This window comes from Salvelinus fontinalis, chromosome 24 (assembly GCF_029448725.1).
Source record: "Salvelinus fontinalis isolate EN_2023a chromosome 24, ASM2944872v1, whole genome shotgun sequence".
NCBI lineage: Eukaryota > Metazoa > Chordata > Actinopteri > Salmoniformes > Salmonidae > Salvelinus > Salvelinus fontinalis.
The window spans coordinates 43,871,346-43,896,042 of record NC_074688.1 but is presented as its reverse complement, the minus strand read 5'-3'; the positions used below and the strand labels follow the sequence as shown (position 1 = coordinate 43,896,042).

Below are 24,697 nucleotides of genomic sequence, written 5' to 3'. Positions count from 1 at the left end.
GAGTGGACGATGCTGCAGAGAGGATACGCTGATACAGAGCCTGGTAGGACAGGCCTCCCAATGCCTGCAACACACAGAGATGCACACATAACACACACACACACACATCCACATACATACACACTCCACAAATAGAGGCCGTTAGTCTTAAAGCAGCCATGTGATGCATCGTACTGTAGAAATATATGATGTACTGTAGAGATATGATGCACTGTAGAAATACGATGTACTGTAGAAATATGATGTACTGTAGAAATATGATGTACTGTAGAAATATGATGTACTGTAGAAATATGATGTAGTGTAGAGATATTATGTAGTGTAGATATATGGTGTAGTGTAGAGGTATTATGTACTGTAGATATATGATGTAGTGTAGAGATATTATGTAGTGTAGATATATGGTGTAGTGTAGAGGTATTATGTACTGTAGAAATATGATGTAGTGTAGAGATATGATGTAGTGTAGATATATGGTGTAGTGTAGAGATATGATGTAGTGTAGATATATGGTGTAGTGTAGAGATATGATGTAGTGTAGATATATGGTGTAGTGTAGAGATATGATGTAGTGTAGATATATGGTGTAGTGTAGAGATATACGATGTAGTGTAGATATATGGTGTAGTGTAGAGATATACGATGTACTGTAGAGATACTGTATATGATGGGGACTTTTCGAAGACTTTGTTGTCTACCACAGGAGGCTGGTGAGGGGAGGGTGGCTCCTAATAATGGCTGGAACGGCGTGAATGGAATGGTATAAAACACAAAGAAACCATGTGATGTATTTGATCCCATTCCACTTATTCTAATCCAGCCATTACCACGAGCCTGTCCTCCCCAGTCAAGGTGCCAACAACCCTCTGTGTTGTCTATAGTTGACATGTTAAAGACAGTCCAGGACTTTGTTTGTAAATTCTTTACCTCATGTTTGGACTCAAATTTAAAATGTATGGTTCATAACATACAAAATATTTCATGAAACAATTTATTTTGCTCCTGTGCACATTTGAGGCCATCTTTCAGGACCCTATTTTACTCATGAGCACCCCTAGTGGAGGTTCCAGACAAAATGGTGGTGCGAAAGATTAGAACTAAACCATTTCAGAAATGCAGCTTAATCCTAACAACCAGTTTCTACCATAATAAACCCTACACTTACCCTAACTACTTAACCCTAAACTCTACCTAAAGTCCTCATCTACTGGTTTTTCCCTCCACACTGAATCAGCAAGCAACCTGACACACACACACACACACACACACACACACACACACACACACACACACACACACACACACACACACACACACACACACACACACACACACACACAAATACTACAAAAATCTAACCAATAAAAGCAGCTCATCTATCCATTTCCCAGCATGTTCCAACTTCAGTTCACCCATCAAGGGCGCCTGCTGTGATTGATTGAAAAAGGCTGCGAGTGTGACCTCCGAGGATGCTGGGTTGAGAACCAGAAAGGGAACACAGAGCCACTGAAAAACAAAACCACACTATTCATATTGCACTTTACACTGGGCTTTACGTTATACTGCAGAATCAACCTAATATAACCCAGAACTGATGTAATTCATACATCTAATCTACGCTGTGCTTTGACTGAGAAGTGGAAAAACCTCTCTGTTTCTCTCACCAGAGCGATGAACATGAAGAAGAGTTGGATGACGTCTGTGTAGGCCACAGAGTAGAGCCCTCCCATCAGTGTGTAGGTGATGGCTACTGCTGCAGACAGAGCAATGGAGTAGGACGAGGACAAGCCCAGAATCACACTCATCGTCCCTCCTGCAACACACGCACGCACACACACAATCACACATTTCAAATACATTGTTTGGATGCAGAGTTAATCAATAACCAACCATTAGTTTTGAGGGTTAGGGTCAGAGGTCAGGGGTTACTGACCCAGGGCAGCGAGGATGCAGGCCACCCAGAGCACGTCACTAATCAGTGCAGGAAGCAGCAATGCGGTGGTGATCGAGTTTCCATAGCGATGCTGAAACGGGTCCATCATCGTCACGTAGCGCTGTGATCTCATTGGCTTAGCAAAAAATAGCCCTGCTGTTGGACACAGAAACAGAAAACTGATAAAATACACAGTAATTAAATCCCACATCTTTCTGTGTATACGTGATGCCAAATAACATTTCTCTAAGGAGATAATCAAGTCAGCATCATCATCAAGTAAGTAAGCCTAAGTAATAAGATGGATGTGTACATCGCTAACTCACATTTTCAACATGTCCCTGATTGAGTCTGTAATACCAACATGTTTCAAGCAGACGACCATGTGCCCTGTGCCTAAGAACACGAAGGCAACCTGCCTAAATGACTACAGACCCGTAGCACTCACGTCCGTAGCCATGAAGTGCTTTGAAAGGCTGGTAATGGCTCACATCAACGCCATTATCCCAGAAACCCTAGACCCAGTCCAATTTGCATAACGCCCAAACAGGTCGACAGATGATGCCATCTCTACTGCACTCCAGACTGCCCTTTCCCACCTGGACAAAAGGAACACCTATGTGAGAATGCTATTCATTAACTACAGCTCAGCGTTCAACACCATAGTACCCTTAAAGCTCATCACTAAGCTAAGGATCCTGGGACTAAACACCTCCCTCTGCAACTGGATCCAGGACTTCCTGACGGGCCGCCCCCAGGTGGTGAGGGTAGGTAGAAACACATCTGCCACCCTGATCCTCAACACTGGAGCCCCCCAGGGGTGCGTGCTCCTCAGTCCCCTCCTGTACTCCCTGTTCACCCACAACTGCATGGCCAGGCATGACTCCAACACCATCATTAAGTTTGCAGACAACACAACAGTGGTAGGCCTGATCACCGACAACAACGAGATAGCCTATAGGGAGGAGGTCAGAGACCTGGCTGGGTGGTGACAGAATAACAACCTATCCCTCAACGTAACCAAGACTAAGGAGATGATTGTGGACTACAGGAAAAGGAGGACCGAGCACGCCCCCTTTCTCACCGACGGAGCTGCAGTGGAGCAGGTTGAGAGCTTCAAGTTCCTTGGTGTCCACATCACCAACAAACTAACATGGTCCAAACACACCAAGACAGTCGTGAAGAGGGCACGACAAAGCCTATTCCCCCTCAGGAAACTAAAAAGATTTGACATGGGTCCTCAGATCCTCAAAAGGTTCTACAGCTGCAACATCGAGAGCATCCTGACTGGTTACATCACTGCCTGGTACAGCAATTGCTCGGCCTCCGACCGCAAGGCACTACAGAGGGTAGTGTGTACAGCCCAGTACATCACTGGGGCTAAGCTGCCTGCCATCAAGGACCTCTACACCAGGCGGTGTCAGAGGAAGGCCCTAAAAATTGTCAAAGACCCCAGCCACCCCAGTCACAGACTGCTCTATCTACTGCCACATGGCAAGCGGTACCGGAGTGCCAAGTCTAGGACAAAAAGGCTTCTTAACAGTTTTTACCCCCAAGCCATAAGACTCCTGAACAGGTAATCAAATGGCTACCCAGACTATTTGCATTGTGTCCCCCCCCCCCAACCCCTCTTTTATGCTGCTGCTACTCTCTGTTTATTATATATGCATAGTCACTTTAACTATACATTCATGTACATACTACCTCAATTGGCCCGGCCTACCAGTGCCCACGCACATTGGCTAACCGGGCTATCTGCATTGTGTCCCGCCACCCACCACCCGCCAACCCCTCTTTTACGCTACTGCTACTCTCTGTTCATCATATATGCATAGTCACTTTAACCATATCTACATGTACATACTACCTCAATCAGCCTGACTAACTGGTGTCTGTTGTTTTATTTCTTTACTTACCTATTGTTCACATAATACATTTTTTGCACTATTGGTTGGAGCCTGTAAGTAAGCATTTCACTGTAAAGTCTACACCTGATGTATTCGGCACACGTGACAAATTAACTTTGATTTGATTTGATTAATGGGCTTCTTTCCTCCTGCCAGCTATTGCTACTGAGGCTAATACCTGTGTTAGTGGGTGGTATGTTGCTAATGCTAGCTGCCTGGGTTAGTCTATAGTATGTAGCTAACGCTAACGCTAATACAAGCTACAGTAGTTTCAAGTTTTAATGTCACATGCACGAGTACAGTGAAATGCCTTTCTTGCAAGCTCCAAACCCAACAATGAAGTAATCAATATTAATGTAGTAGCAAAAACAACATACGGTAGAACAAAAACACAAAATAAGAAGAACACGAGAACGTAAGAAGCTATATACAGGGTCAGTCAGTACTACAGTCAGGTCCATAAGTATTTGGACAGTGACTCTATTTGCATAATCCTATCTCTGTACGACGCCACAACGGAATTGAAAGGAAACAAGATGTGCTTTAAGTGTAGACTTTCATCTTTAATTTAAGAGTTTTGTCAAAACGATTGTATGAACCATGTAGGAATAACAACCATTTCTAGACATAGCCCCCCAATTTTAGGGGCTCAAATAATTGGACAAACATGGACAAACATAATCATAATCATAAATTCAATTGTGAGTTTTAAGACGGTTGCAAATCCTTTACGGTCAAGGAACTGCCTGAAGTCTGGAACCCATAGACATCACCAGATGTTGTGTTTCTTCCCCGGTGATGCTCTGCCAGGCCTTTACTGCAGCTGTCTTCACTTCCTGCTTGTTCGTTGGGCGTTTTGCCTTCAGCAAGTGAAATGCTCAACTGGATTCAGGTCAGGTTATTGACTTGGCCATTGCAGAACATTCCACTTCTTTGCCTCAAAAAAGTATTGGGTTGCTTTCGCAGTGTACTTCGGGTCATTGTCCATCTGCACTGTGAAGGACCGTCCAATAAATGTTTAAGCATTTGGCTGAATCTGAGCAGATAATATAGCCCTAAACACATAATTCATCCTGCTGCTTTTGTCAGCAGTCACATCATCAATAAATACAAGGGACCCAGTTCCATTGGCAGCCATGCATGCCCACGCCATAACACTACCTCCTCCATGCTTCACAGATGAGATGGTGTGCTTCAGATCATGAGCAGTACCTTCTCTTCTCCATACTCTTCTTCCCATCATTCTGGTACAAGTTGATCTTTGTCTCATCTGACCATAGGATGTTGTTCCAGAACTGTACTGTCACGTTCCTGACCTGTTTTTCTTTGTCTTGTATTTATTTTAGTTGGTCAGGGCGTGAGTTGGGTGGGTTTGTCTATGGTTGATTTTCTATGTTGGGATTTTTGTGTTCTGCCTGGTATGATTCTCAGTCAGAGGCAGCTGTCAATCATTGTCCCTGATTGAGAATCATACTTAGGCAGACTGGGTTTCACGTGTGTTTTGTGGGTGTTTGTTTCCGTGTTTGTGTTTTCACCACACGGTACTGTATAGGTTTTCTGCACTTCGTTTTTTTGTTTTGTAATTCAGTGTTCAGTTTTCGTTATATTAAATCATTATGAACACTAACCACTCTGCGTATTGGTCCGATCCGTCTCGCCTCTCCTCGTCCGAGGAGGACGAATATGAAAGCCGTTACATGTACAGGCTTTTTTAGATGTTTTTGGCTAACTCTAATCTAGTCTTCCTGTTTTTGAGGCTTACCAATGCTTTACATCTTGTGGTAAACCCTCTGTATTTACTCTGGTGAAGTCTTCTCTTGATTGTTGACTTTGACACAGAGACACCTACCTCCTGGAGGGTGTTCTTGATCTGGACAACTGTTGTGAAGGGGTTTTTCTTCACCAGGGAAATAATTATTCTGTCATCCACCACAGTTTTTTCCCATGGTCTTCCGGGCCTTTTGGTGTTCCTGAGCTCACCACTGCGTACTTTCTTTTTAAGAATGTACCAAATAGTTGATTTGGCCACACCTAATGTTTGTGCTATCTCTCTGATGGCTTTGTTTTGATTTTTCAGCCTAATGATGGCTTGATTCACTGGCAGTGACAGCTCTTTGGACTTCATATTGACATATTAAAACTTCTTGCCACTAGGGGGGTGCCATTTCGACATAGTACAAAGTCGTTCCCAAATTAAACTGCCTCGTACTCAATTCTTACTCGTACAATATGCATATTATTATTACTATTGGATAGAAAACCCTCTCTAGTTTCTAAAACCGTTTGAATTATGTCTGTGAGTGAAACAGAACTGGACTTAGAGCAATTTCCCTATGTGGGTGTGAGAATGCAGAATTTTCCAACCTGCTCTCAGACCTGTGTATAACTCTGCCTGTCTTCTATTGGTTGAGATGCACTGCATATGCCTTCCTCTGGGTGTCAGCGAATAGAGAGTCTTGAAATGGAGTCTCTAGGCAGAGCTGAAAGTCTATAAATTGATTGGAAACGAGGTGTATCTTTTCCCCTTCGCTCTGACGCACTGAGGACCTTGGCACGTTCTTCTGGAAACATCGGTTATAGATCTTAGACATTTCCGGCCGTGTTTTTATTCGATATAGGCTTTAAAGACATCATAATCTTGTTATTTTGAACCAAATTATATCAGTTTATGTCAGTATATTGCGATTTTCGGGTATTTATTTTCTTGGCGCTGTAGGAAGTTGGGTATCTCACTCTCTCATGCTATTGTTTACTGCTAATTGCAATGTGGAAGACGACGTTCTCCAACCTAGCAACGATTATTTTGGACAAAGGACACCTATCCCAAGATTCTGATGAGAGTTCATCGAAAAGTAAGAACTATTTATGCTGATAATTCATTGTTCTGTTGAAAAAAGTCAAATGCATAAGACGCCATTACTTGCAGTGTAGCCTTGCTTTATCGCACGCTGTATTTTGAAGTAATGTTAATTTTAAAAATGTAATCCAGGGATTGCATTAAGAACTAATTTGTTTTTCAATTGCTGTCCAACCTGTATTTTTTAGTCAAGTTTTGGAATAGTTACTGATTAGAATAGGTGCCTCTTCAAAGATTTCTCCTGACATTTTCTGGGCAGCTTTGCTACTTTTCTCATTGTATAACACGATTTGTGGCGCTAAATATGCACATTTTCGAACAAACTCTATATGCATTGTGTAATATGATGTTATAGCACTGTCATCTGAAGAATTCTGAGAAGGTTAGTGAAAAAATTAATATATTTTGGTGGTTTATACGTTATTGCTATTTTTGCCTTGAATCAATGCAGTTGTGATGTTTGCTATTGTGGTAAGCTAATATAACGCTATATTGTGTTTTCGCTGTAAAACACTTAGAAAATCTGAAATATTGTCTGGATTCACAAGATCTGTGTCTTTCATCTGCTGCACGCTGTGTATTTTTAAGAAATGTTTTATGATGAGTAATTAGCTAATACACGATGGTCTCTGTAGTTATTCTAGTCGCTTTGGTGAGAGTTGTGATGGTGGCTGCAATGGTAAACTATGATTTATACCTGAAATATGCAAATTTTTCTAACAAAACATATGCTATACAATAAATATGTTATCAGACTGTCATCTGATGAGGTTGTTTCTTGGTTAGTGGCTATTTATATCTTTATTTGGCCGAATTTGTGATAGCTACTGATGGAGTAAAAAAATGGTTGAGTAAGAAAAGTGGTGTCTTTTGCTAACGTGGTTAGCTAATAGATTTACATATTGTGTCCTCCCTGTAAAACATTTTAAAAATCAGAAATGTTGGCTTGATTCACAAGATGTGTATCTTTCATTTGGTGTCTTGGACTTGTGATTTCATGAACATTTTATTATATGATATCCCTGTGGCTTTAGGCTAGGCTATGCTAGTCAGCTTTTTTGATGGGGGTGCTCCCGGATCCGGGTTTGGTAGGCGTTAGATTATTAACAGCAACATATAGAAATTATATGTCCAAATATTTATGGATCTGACTGTATATGTACAATGTGCAGGGATACTGGAGCACCTGTGTCCCTGTGTATCTGTATATCTGTGTACCTGTGTATCTTAGTACCTGTGTACCTGTGTACCTGTGTACCTGTGTATCTGTGTTAGGGATGAATCTAAATGTACAGAATGGGGACCTGGGGGAAAATAGGGGAGGGGCATGCTTTTTCACTTTCAGTCAACGGGAGGGTTTAGTATATATATATATTTTTAAATCTAGTCATTTGTAATTGATGGAATTTCAATATTTCTCAGTGTTTAAGAATTAGTTGCTTATTAGGCTATATATCGATGTGTGCCCGATGCCACCCCTCATCCCTGATTCTCTGCTGGGTGCGCAATATCAAGTGGCCTATAGGCTATTTAGTGTGGTCTCAATCACATGATCCATAGGCTATAGGCTATTTAGTGTGGTCTCAATCACATGATCCATAGGCTATATGCTATTTAGTGTGGTCTCAATCACATGATCCATAGGCTATAGGCTATTTAGTGTGGTCTGAGTCACATGATCCATAGGCTATAGGCTATTTAGTGTGGTCTCAATCACATGATCCATAGGCTATAGGCTATTTAGTGTGGTTTCAATCACATGATCCATAGGCTATAGGCTATTTAGTGTGGTCTCAATCACATGATCCATAGGCTATATGCTATTAGTGTGGTCTCAATCACATGATCCATAGGCTATAGGCTATTTAGTGTGGTCTGAGTCACATGATCCATAGGCTATATGCTATTTAGTGTGGTCTGAGTCACATGATCCATAGGCTATATGCTATTAGTGTGGTCTCAATCACATGATCCATAGGCTATAGGCTATTTAGTGTGGTCTCAATCACATGATCCATAGGCTATAGGCTATTTAGTGTGGTCTGAGTCACATGATCCATATGATCCAAACTGTTTTGTGTGCTGCCTAACCAATGGCTGTGCTGTGTAGCCCTACAGTGGCAGTTCAGGAGTAGAGACAAGTCATTCTAACCCCTAGCAGTTCTTGATTAGACCTAGTCCCAAAAAATCTATATCTTGTACACGGACGAGCCTATAGCCTATGTTCTGTTCAGTTTGAGAAGGAGAGCGTGAAGATGAGGAGGAGGACCGGAGGTGAACTTTAATAGCTTGCTACTACTATAAATGATTTAAATAAAAACAGTATATCTCCTGCCCATGATGAATTTATCAGAGATATTGACCGAACAATAAGCCAGATTCGGGTCATTTATATTCTGGTGCTGAAACTTGAAGTAGCAGCCGTGGCACAATCAATCGGAAATGGACTGAAAGTAGATCAATTCAAGTAGGTATAATTCATTTCATTTTAATTAGACATTACTAACAACAAGAGGGCGCTGTGTTGGAGCCTATTTCTATCTATTTATGAAATAAGAGGAAGACCTACCTGTTTGACAGATGAAATTAGGCTATAGGCTGCTATATCCATAGATTTGTCAGCTAATTCCTCCACCCACCATGCACTTTTTAAATAGTCTGCCTACGTGTCAGTGAAGAGCTGTTAAGTTAAAACCAGGACTCGAATTGAGGGGTATGAGAGGGTATGCCATAGGCCTACCTTTTAACCATTAACTGTCCATTAGCTGTCCATTAACTACCCATTTACTGTCCATTAACTGCTCATTTGTAAAGTCATGCCCCCCTCCGTCCTTGACTCCTAAATAAGTATATATAACACACTGTCGGTGTTAGAATCTTAATTTCACAAACAGTTATAACCAGTTTAAGGAGGCCATGTCATTTTTGAATTGTCTTCCCTCGGTTGCCCCTTCTTCTCCTGACAGTAGGGCCTACTCAACTCCTTCTCCTGACAGTAGGGCCTGCTCCACTCCTTCTCCTAACAGTAGGGCCTGCTCCACTCCTTCTCCTAGCAGTACGGCCTACTCCACTCCTTCTCCTGACAGTAGGGCCTGCTCCACTCCTTCTCCTGGCAGTACGGCCTGCTCCACTCCTTCTCCTGACAGTAGGGCCTACTCAACTCCTTCTCCTGACAGTAGGGCCTGCTCCACTCCTTCTCCTGACAGTAGTGCCTGCTCCACTCCTACTCCTGGCAGTAGGGCCTGCTCCACTCCTCCTCCTGGCAGTACGGCCTGCTCCACTCCTTCTCCTGACAGTAGGGTCTACTCAACTCCTCCTGACAGTAGGGCCTACTCAACTCCTTCTCCTGACAGTAGGGCCTGCTCCACTCCTTCTCCTGACAGTAGGGCCTGCTCCACTCCTTCTCCTGACAGTAGGGCCTGCTCCACTCCTTCTCCTGACAGTAGGGCCTACTCAACTCCTTCTCCTGACAGTAGGGCCTGCTCCACTCCTTCTCCTGACAGTAGGGCCTGCTCCACTCCTTCTCCTGACAGTAGGGCCTGCTCTCGCCTGACAGTGGAATGTGCCGTGAGCGGTTGATAATCACCCCCATAATTACCTCGTAACTGAACCTAAACTACACCGAAACTAATTTCCCACATCTAACAACAGATGAAATAAATGAAGTAAATATGATGGGGGAGAAAGGGGGAGAATGGGTGAGTTAGAAAATGTATGTACCCTTTACACAGTACTTTGTTGAAGCACCTTTGGCAGCGATTTTAGCCTCAACACTTCTTGGGTACGATGCTTGGCACACAAGCTTGGCCGCCTTGAATTTGGGGAGTTTCTCCCAATCTTCTCTGCAGATCTTCTCAAGCCCTGTCAGGTTGGATGGGGAGTGTCACTGCACAGCTATTTTCAGGTCTCTCCAGAGATGTCAAATCAAATTGTATTTGTCACATGGGCCTTCCTCTGACACCGCCTAGTATATAGGTTCTGGATGGCAGGAAGCTTGGTCCCAGTGATGTACTGGGCTGTACGCATTACCCTCTGTAGTGCCTTACGGTCAGATGCCAAGCAGTTGCCATACCAGGCGCTGATGCAACCGGTCAGGATGTTCTCGATGGTGCAGCTGTAGAAATGTTTGAGAATCTGGGGACCCATACCAAATCCTTTCAGTCTCCTGAGGGGTAGTAGGTGTTGTCGTGCCCTCTTCACGACTGTCTTGGTTTGTTTGGACCATGGTAGTTTGTTGGCGATGTGGACACCAAGGAACTTGCACCTCTCGACCCGCTCCACTACAGCCCCGTCGATGTGAATGGGTGCATGTTCAGCCCTCCTTTTCCTGTAGTCCACGACCATGCATACCTCCACTTTGATGACAAAGAAACAGACAAATTCGCCATGGTACCCGACGTATAAATAATATGACTGCTGTCATATCGACACTTATATTCATTATAATGTCATTATTGCTTTCATTCATTATTTATCAAGCACACTTGGCGCTTAAAATGATGTTTGGGCTACTGATGATTTTACCATTTGACTGCGCGTCTTGCTGATCATGCATCTTGGTGGTTGGTGTATTTGTTTTATTTTGGCGTTATAAAAAGAAGCTGTTACCGTGTTCCAACACATACATTTTTTGTTTCATAGTTGTAACAAAGGCACTCTACAAATAGAAATTGATTGAAAACTTGAATTTGTGTGTTTTTTGTGAGTTTTGTTTTTACATACAGCCTACAGTAACATAAACTAATGAAAATCCTATTGTGTTATGTGAAATAAAATTAGAATCGTATTCTAATATTACCTTAGACCTTCATAAACACAAACAAATTATTATTTTAGCGATAGCATATATTAAATGTATTAATTACACTTTTAGAATGCTGCAGTCAAAATGATTGTTCATTAGCTTGAAGGGGGTCCCTTGAGGCACAGTGTTTTTTGTGTTTTAAAGAAAATGGCAAAAATCACATTCATAGCTTAACATTTTTAAGAAAATAAAATGGATCTGATTTGGTTCGTGATGCTTTATGCGAGAAACAAGCTGGAAAGTACACGGGAAAGACGTGACGTCGATGCATATGGGGATATCATTGTTTCATTTCTTTGACATTCAATGGCTGTGCTACAACCTTCTATAGCCGAGGAGACACATAATGTACTTTGCTTGGGAAGTAATCTAATTCTGTCACTGTCAATTGATTAATTAAGCTATTCACTTTCTGTACAATATAAGATCTTTAAACGCAGACAGCTTTTAGGGAAACACTCATTATAGCAGTCTCCTGTGGTTCACTCCCTTAGTGTGTTTAGTGGATGGTGTGTTGCTAATGCTAACAACCTGTGTTAGTGGATGGTATGTTGCTAATGCTAACAACCTGTGTTAGTGGATGGTGTGTTGCTAATGCTAATGCTATCGTGTTGTTAATACTAATGCTTGCAACTTGTATGGGTAGACGGCGTGTCGCTAATACTAACTACCTGTGTTAGTGGATGGTGTGTAGCTCATGCTAATGCTAGCAGTGCAGCTGACTGCTGATAAGCTCTCTTCGTCCTTCTTACCCAATAGGAAGGTGATAAGATAAGCCAGGGGCCCCAAAGCCCAGATGAGACCTTGAGAGGGAGAGTAGACAGCCTCTGCAGTGCCCATGATGTAGCCGCCTCCAACCCACGTCGCTATGACAACAGATACACAGTCGTGAGCACAAACATGCACACACATCACAATGCACAACACATTCCTGGAAAACGTATATCAGTCACAGCGTTACTGTTTACTCAAAGGTGTAACACGCTGTTACATCTGCCCCGACATCTCCAAGCTGAAGTACTGTTTCTGTTACACACACACACACACACACACACACACACACACACACACACACACACACACACACACACACACACACACACACACACACACACACACACACACACACACACACACACACAGAGAGAGAGAGAGAGGACTCACCTGTCATAGTGAAAACCCCAACCAAAATGTTGATATTGCGTCCTCCTACCATGGTGACCTCACTCTTGCTGCCCACACAATTCTCCTCCTCCTTCTTGGACTTCCTGGAGGCCCAGATGCCTATGGCCAGGATCAGGACATAGAAGACCACCACTGCCACCAGTCCACCAACATCCAGAGCCATCCTGAGTCTATCACACACACATCAAGATATAAGACTTCCACCAGCATCCAGAGCCATCCTGAGTCTATCACACACACACATCAAGATATAAGACTTCCACCAGCATCCAGAGCCATCCTGAGTCTATCACACACACACATCAAGATATAAGACTTCCACCAGCATCCAGAGCCATCCTGAGTCTATCACACACACACATCAAGATATAAGACTTCCACCAGCATCCAGAGCCATCCTGAGTCTATCACACACACACATCAAGATATAAGACTTCCACCAGCATCCAGAGCCATCCTGAGTCTATCACACACACATCAAGATATAAGACTTCCACCAGCATCCAGAGCAACGCCAACAACATGCGTGTAGCCAACACACAGGAGAGGAGAGTTTGTGTTCTGTCTCTAACTCTCTGGGTTGCTGTGTGGTAGTCTGTGTCTCCTTCTCTCTCTCTCGTGTGTGTGTGTGTGTGTGTGTGTGTGTGTGTGTGTGTGTGTGTGTGTGTGTGTGTGTGTGTGTGTGTGTGTGTGTGTGTGTGTGTGTGTGTGTGTGTGTGTGTGTGTGTACAGTGGGGAGAACAAGTATTTGATACACTGCCGATTATGCAGGTTTTCCTACTTACAAAGCATGTAGAGGTCTGTAATTTTTATCATAGGTACACTTCAACTGTGAGAGACGGAATCTAAAACAAAAATCCAGAAAATCACATTGTATGATTTTTAAGTAATTAATTTGCATAAGTATTTGATCACCTACCAACCAGTAATAATTCCGGCTCTCACAGACCTGTTAGTTTTTCTTTAAGAAGCCCCCCTGTTCTCCACTCATTACCTGTATTAACAGCACCTGTTTGAACTCGTTACCTATATAAAAGACACCTGTCCACACACTCAATCAAACAGACTCCAACCTCTCCACAATGGCCAAGACCAGAGAGCTGTGTAAGGACATCAGGGATAAAATTCTAGACCTGCACAAGGCTGGGATGGGCTACAGGACAATAGGCAAGCAGCTTGGTGAGAAGGCAACAACTGTTGGCGCAATTATTTGAAAATGGAAGAAGTTCAAGATGACGGTCAATCACCCTCGGTCTGGGGCTCCATGCAAGATCTCACCTCGTGGGGCATCAATGATCATGAGGAAGGTGAGGGATCAGCCCAGAACTACACGGCAGGACCTGGTCAATGACCTGAAGAGAGCTGGGACCACAGTCTCAAGGAAAACCATTAGTAACACACTACGCCGTCATGGATTAAAATCCTGCAGTGCACGCAAGGTCTCCGTGCTCAAGCCAGCGCATGTCCAGGCCTGTCTGAAGTTTGCCAATGACCATCTGGATGATCCAGAGGGGGAATGGGAGAAGGTCATGTGGTCTGATGAGACAAAAATAGATATTTTTTGTCTAAACCTCACTCGCCGTGTTTGGTGGAAGAAGAAGGATGAGTACAACCCCAAGAACACCATCCCAACCGTGAAGCATGGAGGTGGAAACATCATTCTTTGGGGATGCTTTTCTGCAAAGGGGACAGGACGACTGCACCGTATTGAGAGGAGGATGGATGGGGCCATGTATCGCGAGATCTTGGCCAACAACCTCCTTCCCTCAGTAAGAGCATTGAAGATGGGTCGTGGCTGGGTCTTCCAGCATGACAATGACCCGAAACACACAGCCAGGGCAACTAAGGAGTGGCTCCGTAAGAAGCATCTCAAGGTCCTGCAGTGGCCTAGCCAGTCTCCAGACCTGAACCCAATAGAAAATCTTTGGAGGGAGCTGAAAGTCCGTATTGCCCAGCGACAGCCCCGAAACCTGAATGATCTGGAGAAGGTCTGTATGGAGGAGTGGGCCAAAATCCCTGCTGCAGTGTGTGCAAACCTGGTCAAGAACTACAGGAAACGTATGATCTCTGTAATTGCAAACAAAGGTTTCTGTACCAAATATTAGTTCTGCTTTTCTGATGTATCAAATACTTATGTCATGCAATAAAATGCAAATTAATTACTTAAAAATCATACAATGTGATTTTCTGGATTTTTGTTTTAGATTCCGTCTCTCACAGTTGAAGTGTACCTATGATAAAAATTACAGACCTCTACATGCTTTGTAAGTAGGAAATCCTGCAAAATCGGCAGTGTATCAAATACTTGTTCTCCTCACTGTATGTATATTTGGCTCCTGCGCTCAACATACGACAGGTGGAGATGACATGCCTGCTACAGTTATAGTCAGGTGTGGCAGAAAGTGTTACACCCCCTGTGTAACAGTATTGGGGGGTGGGGCTCCCGGGTGGCGCTGTGGTCTAGGGCACTGCATCGCAGTGCTAGCTGCGCCACCAGAGTCTCTGGGTTCGCGCCCAGGCTCTGTCGCAGCCGGCCGCAACTGGGAGGTCCGTGGGGCGACGCACAATTGGCATAGCGTCGTCCGGGTTAGGGAGGGTTTGGCCGGTAGGGATATTTTTATTTATTTATTTATTTTTATTTAACCTTTATTTAACCAGGTAGGCAAATTGAGAACACGTTCTCATTTACAATTGCGACCTGGCCAAGATAAAGCAAAGCAGTTCGACACATACAACAACACATAGTTACACATGGAGTAAAAACAAACATATAGTCAATAATACAGTGAAAAAAAATAAGTCTATATACAATGTGAGCAAGTGAGGTGAGATAAGGGAGGTGAAGGCAAACAGATATATGTATAAATAAATAAAAATATAAAAAGGCCATGGAGGCGAAGTGAGTACAACACAGCAAGTAAAATAAAAACTAAAAAAAAAAACACTGGAATGGTTGGTTTGCATTGGAAGAAAGTGCAAAGTAGAGACAGAAATAATGGGGTGCAAAGGAGCAAAATAAATTAATAAATAAATACAGTAGGTAAAGAGGTAGTTGTTTGGGCTAAATTGTAGATGGGTTATGTACAGGTGCAGTAATCTATGAGCTGCTCTGACAGCTGGTGCTTAAAGCTAGTGAGGGAGATAGGTGTTTCCAGTTTCAGAGATTTTTGTAGATTTTTCCTTGTCTCAGTATGTAAAAATGTAATAAAATGTATGCACTCTACTGTAAGTCGCTCTGGATAAGAGCGTCTGCTAAATGACTAAAATGTAATGTAAAATGTATTGCTTCCGTCCCTCTCCTTGCCCCAATCTAGGCTTTTACACAAACTCTCAAAACAACTACTTCAAGGTCTCAGAGCGAGTGACATCACCAATTGAAACCGTACTCGTCTAGCGCGCACCGCTAACTAGCTAGGCATTTCACACAGGTTACACTCACCCCCCTTTGACCTCCTCCTTGTCCCCAGCAAACCCACCAGCTGGGCAGAGCCCAACTGAGTGATCCGGGTACGGCACCAATGTAACAGTATTGCTTCCGTCCCTCTCCTTGCCCCGATCAGGGCTCGAACCAGGGACCCTCTAAACATATCAACAACTGCGTCAGAGCATCGTTACCTATTGCTCCTGTCATGACTTGCAAGAATTATAGAAACCAGATTTTCCTCTTCTTCCAATTAGTTTTATGACCGGTCGTAAAAACTCTGCAGTATTGAGAGTGGAATTTTTGACTGTGGAACACACAGAGAGACTTGGCCAAACTTGAACATAAAACGGTTTAATAATGAAACAATATTTCTGTATTGCAACCAGTTGGAAAGGTCTGTGGACACTTAAAGAACAATCCTGTTGAATTTGTTAAAGATTTGCAAAGTAACTAAGGGCAGTAGAACAACATAACTGTATATCTGAATGTGTATAATTCTCAGTGATCAGATTCACATCCAAATGTTGGGGAACTGACATGATTAAATATGAAACTATTTGTGAGAAGATGTGATGTGATGTGATGTGATGTTAGCTTCTAAATGAGAGAATTGTTTTTCATATGAAGTCTTAACCAAGTCAGTGGCCACGCCCAAGTGAGCACAGACATTACAACAAAAGGAGGGAACGCCCCTTCCCCCCCACCGAGTGCTTGAATAGCACGCGTGACAAAATGTACATTTAGTCAAGAAATCGCAGGGACGGGAGTCCCCACGCTTGAAATGGCTACTACTCTATAGACCAGAGAGCATGGAGTTGTAGCTACATGTTGAAATGGTTGGCAATTTAAATACAGACCAGAGGAGGTGAGGATGCAGTCCCCACGCATGAAATGGTTAAGAAAACTACTACTAGACTATTATGTGTTAAATAGTCTAGTAAACTCGACCGAAGATGAGAGGAGAACATTTCCCTATTGAACGACTGAATGGTACTCTGAAAGACCCTTTCTGGAGAACACTTTCCTATCGAACCACCAAATGGTACTCTGAAATGATCCATTCTGGAGAACACTTCCCTATCGAACGACCGCGTGGTACTCTGAAAGATCCATTCTGGAGAACACTTCCCTATCGAACCACCGAATGGTACTCTGAAAGATCCATTCTGGAGAACATTTCCCTATCGAACGACCATTGGTACGTCTGACGTACCCATTATAACAGAGCTACAACTACAAAAGTCTCTGGACAAACCAGAGACTTTCTGTCGACTGACTCTCCAGCAGACGGACAGGCGATTTCAACAGAGAGAAAACAAGAAAATAAATATAAATATATAAATTGCAATTTCTTTCGAATGAGCGGCTGTTCATTTACAAAGTATTAGCATTTCAATGAGCCTAGTTATCAACTGTGTGTAGTGGGTCCCATTCTGTCTTTCCCCCTCTTTATCTGTCCCCACACCTTTCCATTGTCTACCAAGCCGTCCTATGGGTTTAGTCCACTAGGGACCTTTCATGGCATTGTGTTAGTAAACAATAACCAACTGTTTGTGTTTATGTAATTCTGTGTGATCATTTAGTTAGTGAATAAATACTTAAGCCAATTTGTATATCACTGATTCATCATTTATGCTAGGGTCCGTGCAGATATACAAGGATTTTGTGACATTCAGAATAAGACTGATAGAAGGTATACAATTAATTAATGACTGATTGATGACTGAAATGTAAGAGATATATTTATATCTAAGAGTTAATTCAGAAAACGGTAACTCGTTAAAAACATTTTTCCATGGTGCCCCAAGATTACCACTTAATTAATTGTTACATGGGTAATTTAATCATCATAATAATTAAACATAGTTAATCGATTTGATAAAACAATCATCATAACATTAATGATAGTCCAAAGACATGACACTCCACAAAAGCCACACCCCTTGAAGAGCAAGAGAAACAACTACTTTAAGGTCTCTGTGCGAGTGACTTTACCGATTGAAACGCTACTATCGCGCACTGCTACCTAGCTACATGGACATCATCCCCCCATGCAGCCTCACCACCGGGAACTTTCGGTTTATGCATTCACTATTATACATTCATCATCATACCCAATTGTCATGACTAGCAACTGTGAGAGAAAAAATGGGTATTTACCCGATTTGTTTGATATTAATAGTTAGCAATGAATACTTAACGAATAGGAAGACATTTCTGTCCTGCTAGTGTCTGTGTTTTTATGGTCTCCACAGTTCCCTGCAGCTAATCGGGGTGTATGGTCACCAGAGATGGCTTGAGCTGACAAATGAGTTGAAGACTGCATTTATATAGACAAGAATGTGTTTTACTATGGATAGCTTAGGAGTAGAACAATCCCTCATTGTCTCAAAATCATGTTTGCATCTGAGAAACTAAGCCAGGGTGGGGTTAAGACAACAACCCACGTGCAGATAACGACAGGATGAACCCAGAGTGGCTTATGATGCTCCTTAGTCTGCATGAGGGGGGTTGAACCAACCATGGCTTAGCATTGTTTGTGTCAGCTATATATAGTTCTCTGCATTTGTGTAAAGGTTAGGTTACTCTGTCCAACACTGAAGGGTGTGGGGTCGACCAGCCTCCTTATTGCAATAAGTAATCGATATTAAATAAAGATGATTGTTTGAAGACATGACAAAGTCTCTCTCACTTGATTAGAATATTCCACGACACAACACATCAAATTAATTATCATCATAATCGTGATCATGTCGGTACAAACAGTAGCCCACATAAAATGATGATGTTGATGTGGTGATAATGACTTCTCACGGGCTCGAGCAAGGCCTCCGGTCCAATGAGGCTTCGCGCACTGCCGGCTATCCAAACACAAGGAACATCATTTTACACAAACTCTCAAAACTCTCAGCTTTAAAAATAGGATGGAGACTATGTAGCTAAGAGACTTTAGCCTGTGGAAAAATGTTCAATAGAATAAGTTTACTGTTCCTTAACAGAATAGAGACAGAATAGAGACAGACTGGCCAAATCAACCTCAAGGTAGCCAGATGCACTACTTGGGGATAGCCTAAACAACGGGTTGTATGTCTTCCAATAAGGCCAACAACAGAGATGTTAAATGGTTTTTGACCTACCAACAAAAAACATCTTATTTTACCCTCCTCAACTGTCAGTGACCCGCGAGAGCACATACAGTTGAAGTCGGAAGTTTACATACACCTTAGCCAAATACATTTAAACTCAGTTTTTCACAATTCCTGACATTTAATCCTAGTAAAAAATTCTTATTTTAGGTCAGTTAGGATCACCACTTTATTTTAAGAATGTGAAATGTCAGACTAATAGTAGAGAGAATGATTTATTTCAGCTTTTATTTCTTTCATCACATTCCCAGCGGGTCAGAAGTTTACATACACTCAATTAGTATTTGGTAGCATTGCCTTTAAATTGTTTAAATTGGGTCAAACATTTCGGGCAGCCTTCCACAAGCTTCCCACAATAAGTTGGGTGAATTTTGGCCCATTCCTCCTGACAGAGCTTGTGTAACTGAGTCAGGTTTGTAGGCCTCCTTGCTCGCACACGCTTTTTCAGTTCTGCCCACAAATGTTCTGTAGGATTGAGGTCAGGGCTGTGTGATGGCCACTCCAATACCTTGACTTCGTTGTCCTTAAGCCATTTTGCCACAACTTTGGAAGTATGCTTGGGGTCATCGTCCATTTGGAAGACCCACTTGCGACCAAGCTTTCACTTCCTGGCTGATGTCTTGAGATGTTGGTTCAATATATCCACATTATATTCCTCCCTCATGATACCATCTATTTTGTGAAGTGCACCAGTCCCTCCTGCAGCAAAGCACCCCACAACATGATGCTGCCAGCCCCGTGCTTCACGGTTGGGATGGTGTTCTTCGGCTTGCAAGCCACCCCCTTTTTCATCCAAACATAACGATGGTAATTATGACCAAATATTTATATTTTTGTTTCATCAGCCTAGAAGACATTTCTCCAAAAAAGTACAAACTTTGTCCCCATGTGAAGTTGCTAACCGTAGTCTAGCTTTTTTATGGCGGTTTTGGAGCAGTGGTTTCTTCCTTGCTGAGCGACCTTTCAGGTTATGTCGATATAGGACTCGTTTTACTGTGGATATAGATACTTTTGTACCTGTTTCCTCAAGCATCTTCACAAGGTCCTTTGCTGTTGTTCTGGGATTGATTTGCACTTTTCACACCAAAGTACGTTCATCTCTAGGAGACAGAACGCGTCTCCTTCCTGAGCGGTATGATGGCTGCGTGGTCCCATGGTGTTTATACTTGCGTAATATTGTTTGTACAGATGAACGTGGTACCTTCAGGCGTTTGGAAATTGCTCTCAAGCATGAACCAGACTTGTGGTCTACAATTGGCTGATTTCTTTTGATTTTCCCATGATGTCAAGCAAAGAGGCAATGAGTTTGAAGGTAGGCCTTGAAATAGATCCACAGGTACACCTCCAATTGACTCAAATTATGTCAATTAGACTATCAGAAGCTTCTAAAGCCATGACATCATTTTGGGGAATTTTCCAAGCTGTTTAAAGGCACAGTCAACTTAGTGTATGTAAACTTCTGACCCACTGGAATTGTGATACAGTGAAATGTAAGTGAAATCATTTGTCTGTAAACAATTGTTGGAAAAATGACTTGTGTCATGCACAAAGTAGATGTCTTAACCGACTTGCCAAAACTATAGTTTGTTAACAAGAAATTTGTGGAGTGGTTGAGAAACTAGTTTTATTGACTCCAACATAAGTGTATGTAAACTTCCGACTTCAACTGTAGCTGTCACTCACTCACACACCCACAAACAGATGCAGGAAGATTTTTTCTTGAGTGGGTGGTCGGGGCCACAACATAATTATAAATAATTTGTAGACTGCAAATTGACCACAAGAATCCAAAACAGAGATAATATTTGACTAAAACATAATAATTTCAAACCTTGCTGACATTTGTATACGATCACGTGTCTCTCTATTATCCGTGGGAATACTTGGAAACAGGTTACACAAATTAAAATCACCTGGAGCTGATTTCCTGGCGTTTTTTAAACAATGAAAATGCAAAAAAATGATAATAATAATAATAATAATGATTATATATATACATTTGTTTGTTTTTTGCTCATAAAACATGGTGGCCAAATAAAATCACATTTGGGCTGCCAGTTGGGGAACCCTGGGCTAGAGAGAGAGAACAAACAGCATTGTAAATACAACCTATATTTCTTTATTTATTTTCCCTTTTGTACTTTAACTATTTCTACATCATTACAACACTGTATATAGACATAATGACATTTGAAAAGTCTCTGTTACTTTGGAACTTTTGTAAGTGTAATGTTAGGCTACTGTTCATTTCTGATTGTTTATTTCACATCTGTTCATGATCTGTTTCACTTGCTTTGGCAATGTAGACATATGTTCCCCCATGTCAATAAAGCCATTTGAATTGATTTGAAATAGAGCGAGAGGAGGGGGAGAGAAAAATAAACCCACCCTGACTCCTGCTCCCGGTAGATGTGTCGCGTCTCGCTGAGTCAGAAGCGTTTACGGCGCTCGCGCTCCAAATCAAAGCGATGTCAGGCGGATCTATTCTTCCAGCATGATCACTGTATGGCTCTGAAACTTTGTATGATATTCCTCGGAAGGCGACAGCGTGTGTGAGTGAGTGTGCAGTGCGGGCTCGTGGGAGAAGAGAAACAAGGGAACATAGCTGTGTATGTGTGTGACTCGTGCACGCCCCTTGCATGGGTCACACAGTGCATTGGTTACACACATACATCTCACTTCGAATGGAATTTTCCACTCCACAGATGCATGAAGTCGCGGGTATTTTGTGTAGAGCAGAAGTCACCCTGGGAAGCAAACACACACGGTGGGATAGTTTATAATATGTCAAATCAAACGTTATCGGTCGTACACACATATTTAACAGATATTATTGCGGGGGTATTGAAATGATTTTATTCCTAGATCCAGCAGTGCAGTAATATCTAACAATACACACATCTAAAAGTAAAATAATGGAATCAAGAAATATACAAATATTAGGATGAGCAATGTCGGAGTCCAGAGTGTGTATATAGCACAAAACACAACCTGATGAGAAAGTTGTGACACCTGTACAATGAGCAGGAAATTAATATATAACAGAAACATTTGATATATATATATATACATATCAATTTTTTCTGTTTAAAAAATAAAATAAATATATATATGTCACACACAGTGCCATGAAATGGTATTTGCCCCCTTTCTGATTTTCTCTATTTTTGAATGTCAGGCCATCCGTCTGAGCAGCTGGGTCATGCAGTAAGACAATGATCCAAAACACACTATCAAGTCTACATGAAAATGTCTAAAAAGATCAAAATTGAAGTTTTTCAATGGCCTAGTAAAAATCCAGACCTAATCCCAATTAAATATTGTGTCAGGACTTGAAACAAGCAGTTCATGCATGAAAACCCACAAATGTCGCCGAGTTAAAGCAGTTCTACATGCAATAGTGGGTCAAAATTCCTCCACAGCGATGTGAGAGACTGAATAACAACTACAGGAAGTGTTTGGTTGGAGTCATTTAAGCTAAAGGTGGAACAACACGTTATTGAGTGTAAGGGGGCAATTACTTTTTCACACAGGTGAATTGGGTGTTACATAACTTTGTTTATGAAATAAATCAAATAAATATGTAATGATGTGTTATTTGTTCACTCAGTTTCCCTTTATCTAATATTAGGTTTTGGTTGAAGATCTGATAACATTTAGTATAACAAATAATGCTAAGTATGTATATGTGATGGGATGTATAGACATTTTGGACAGTATGTTGATAGAATATGTAGTATATCTGAAGAATACACAGGACAGAATATGTACAACAACAGTTGAATAGGATTGCCTTGACTGGAATAGTGCATATACATATGAAATGGGTAAAACAGTAGGTTTAATCTAGAGGCGAAAGAAACGCACACCTATTTAGGCGAGGTGCTGGCTAGCGGAGTAGAACACTTGACATATTAAAGGAGAGCTCAGACTCTAGGAGCTCAGATGCAATAGTTGAATAACCTAGTATCCAACGTTTCGACTTCAACTTCATCAGGGTATAATGGCAAACACTGCGGGGTGACTAGTTTATATACTGGCAAAGGACACACACAGGTGTCTGTAATCATGGCCGGGTGTGGCCTTATATCATTAGTTCATTCTCAGATATAAAAATAACATACCAAAAACATGAATGGATAGCATACGATCATAGATACAGTTTGCCTACATAGGCCTACAAACATTTACAATAGTTGAAAAATGATTTTTTATTGAAATGGATAATACGATTGAAGAGAACCGCACAGCTCTGCAGGGAGCTGTTATTAATGATGGCATATTCAATGAACTGATGAGAACTAACCAAGCGCTCCGGGATAAGTTGTCTACAGAAATAAAGGAACTAAAAAATCAAGAAATTCAACCAAGACAAAAAAGACAAGGCCAAGGACAAAGTCTACTTCAGGAGAAACCCTGACAAGGGAGGTCCTGCTCCTCCTCTCCATGACAGACGCTGGAGGGAGGCCGCTCACTTCTATCCACCCGCGTCTGACCAACGCTCCACAACCAGCGCCTTATCTGCTTCCAGTGCCAGTTTCTTATCCATCGAGAGACTGTGCCGACGGAAGCGCGGAGGTGGCCGCGTACACGCGCACAGACGAGATGCCGCACCCGACGGGGTAAGAAGAAACGACTGCCAGAGGCAGAGGGGTCCGCTCGTCCCAGAACCTACGGGCCTGAGTGTCTTCAATTTATCAAGCAAGATGTTGAGCCCTGCTCATGTCTCCTTGCTTAATAAAGGGTTATCTTTTGTGCCTACAACTCAGTACAACGATTTCGATGTTATGGTAAACATGTTTACGTTTTTAGAAACATCCGTTTAAAGGGAATACTTATCGTGATATTTTTACTGAACAGAGGTTGCTCACCTGCACATACTCCGACTCGTTTCAGAAGTACGAGTTGTTTTGCACCTCCATCCAATCACAGTCACTCTATTGTGACGTATTGCAGACTCGTTGAAAAACAGGTTGTTCATCTCCTTAAGAACAAACAGGAGAACATATCTCTCCATATTGTACATTTAACATTTAAGTCATTTAGCAGACGCTCTTATCCAGAGCGACTTACAAATTAGTGCATTCACCTTATGATATCCAGTGGAACAACCACTTTACAATAGTGCATTTAAATCTTTTAGGGGGGGGGGGGTTAGAAGGATTACTTTATCCTATCCTAGGTATTCCTTAAAGAGGTGGGGTTTCAGGTGTCTCCGGAAGGTGGTGATTGACTCCGCTGACCTGGCGTCGTGAGGGAGTTTGTTCCACCATTGGGGTGCCAGAGCAGCGAACAGTTTTGACTGGGCTGAGCGGGAACTGTACTTCCTCAGAGGTAGGGAGGCGAGCAGGCCAGAGGTGGATGAACGCAGTGCCCTTGTTTGGGTGTAGGGCCTGATCAGAGCCTGAAGGTACGGAGGTGCCGTTCCCCTCACAGCTCCG

General features: G+C 42.3%; 1 protein-coding gene across 1 annotated transcript in view; it reads right to left on the bottom strand.

The window, feature by feature from the left end:
* The window catches only part of LOC129822551 (high-affinity choline transporter 1-like), a 105,469-nt gene extending 83,584 nt beyond the window's left edge, over positions 1-21,885 (bottom strand). Inside the window, exons 1-7 of the mRNA XM_055880855.1 lie at positions 21,645-21,885; positions 12,666-12,856; positions 12,254-12,367; positions 1,934-2,089; positions 1,665-1,813; positions 1,360-1,506; positions 1-64 (exon numbers count right to left, since the gene is read on the bottom strand). The exon at positions 1-64 is cut by the window's left edge and continues 90 nt beyond it. Of these exons, the coding sequence (XP_055736830.1) occupies positions 1-64; positions 1,360-1,506; positions 1,665-1,813; positions 1,934-2,089; positions 12,254-12,367; positions 12,666-12,849 (814 nt within the window). The 5' untranslated portion in view covers positions 12,850-12,856; positions 21,645-21,885. The remainder of the gene's footprint in view (positions 65-1,359; positions 1,507-1,664; positions 1,814-1,933; positions 2,090-12,253; positions 12,368-12,665; positions 12,857-21,644) is intronic.
* Positions 21,886-24,697: the final 2,812 nt, after the last annotated feature.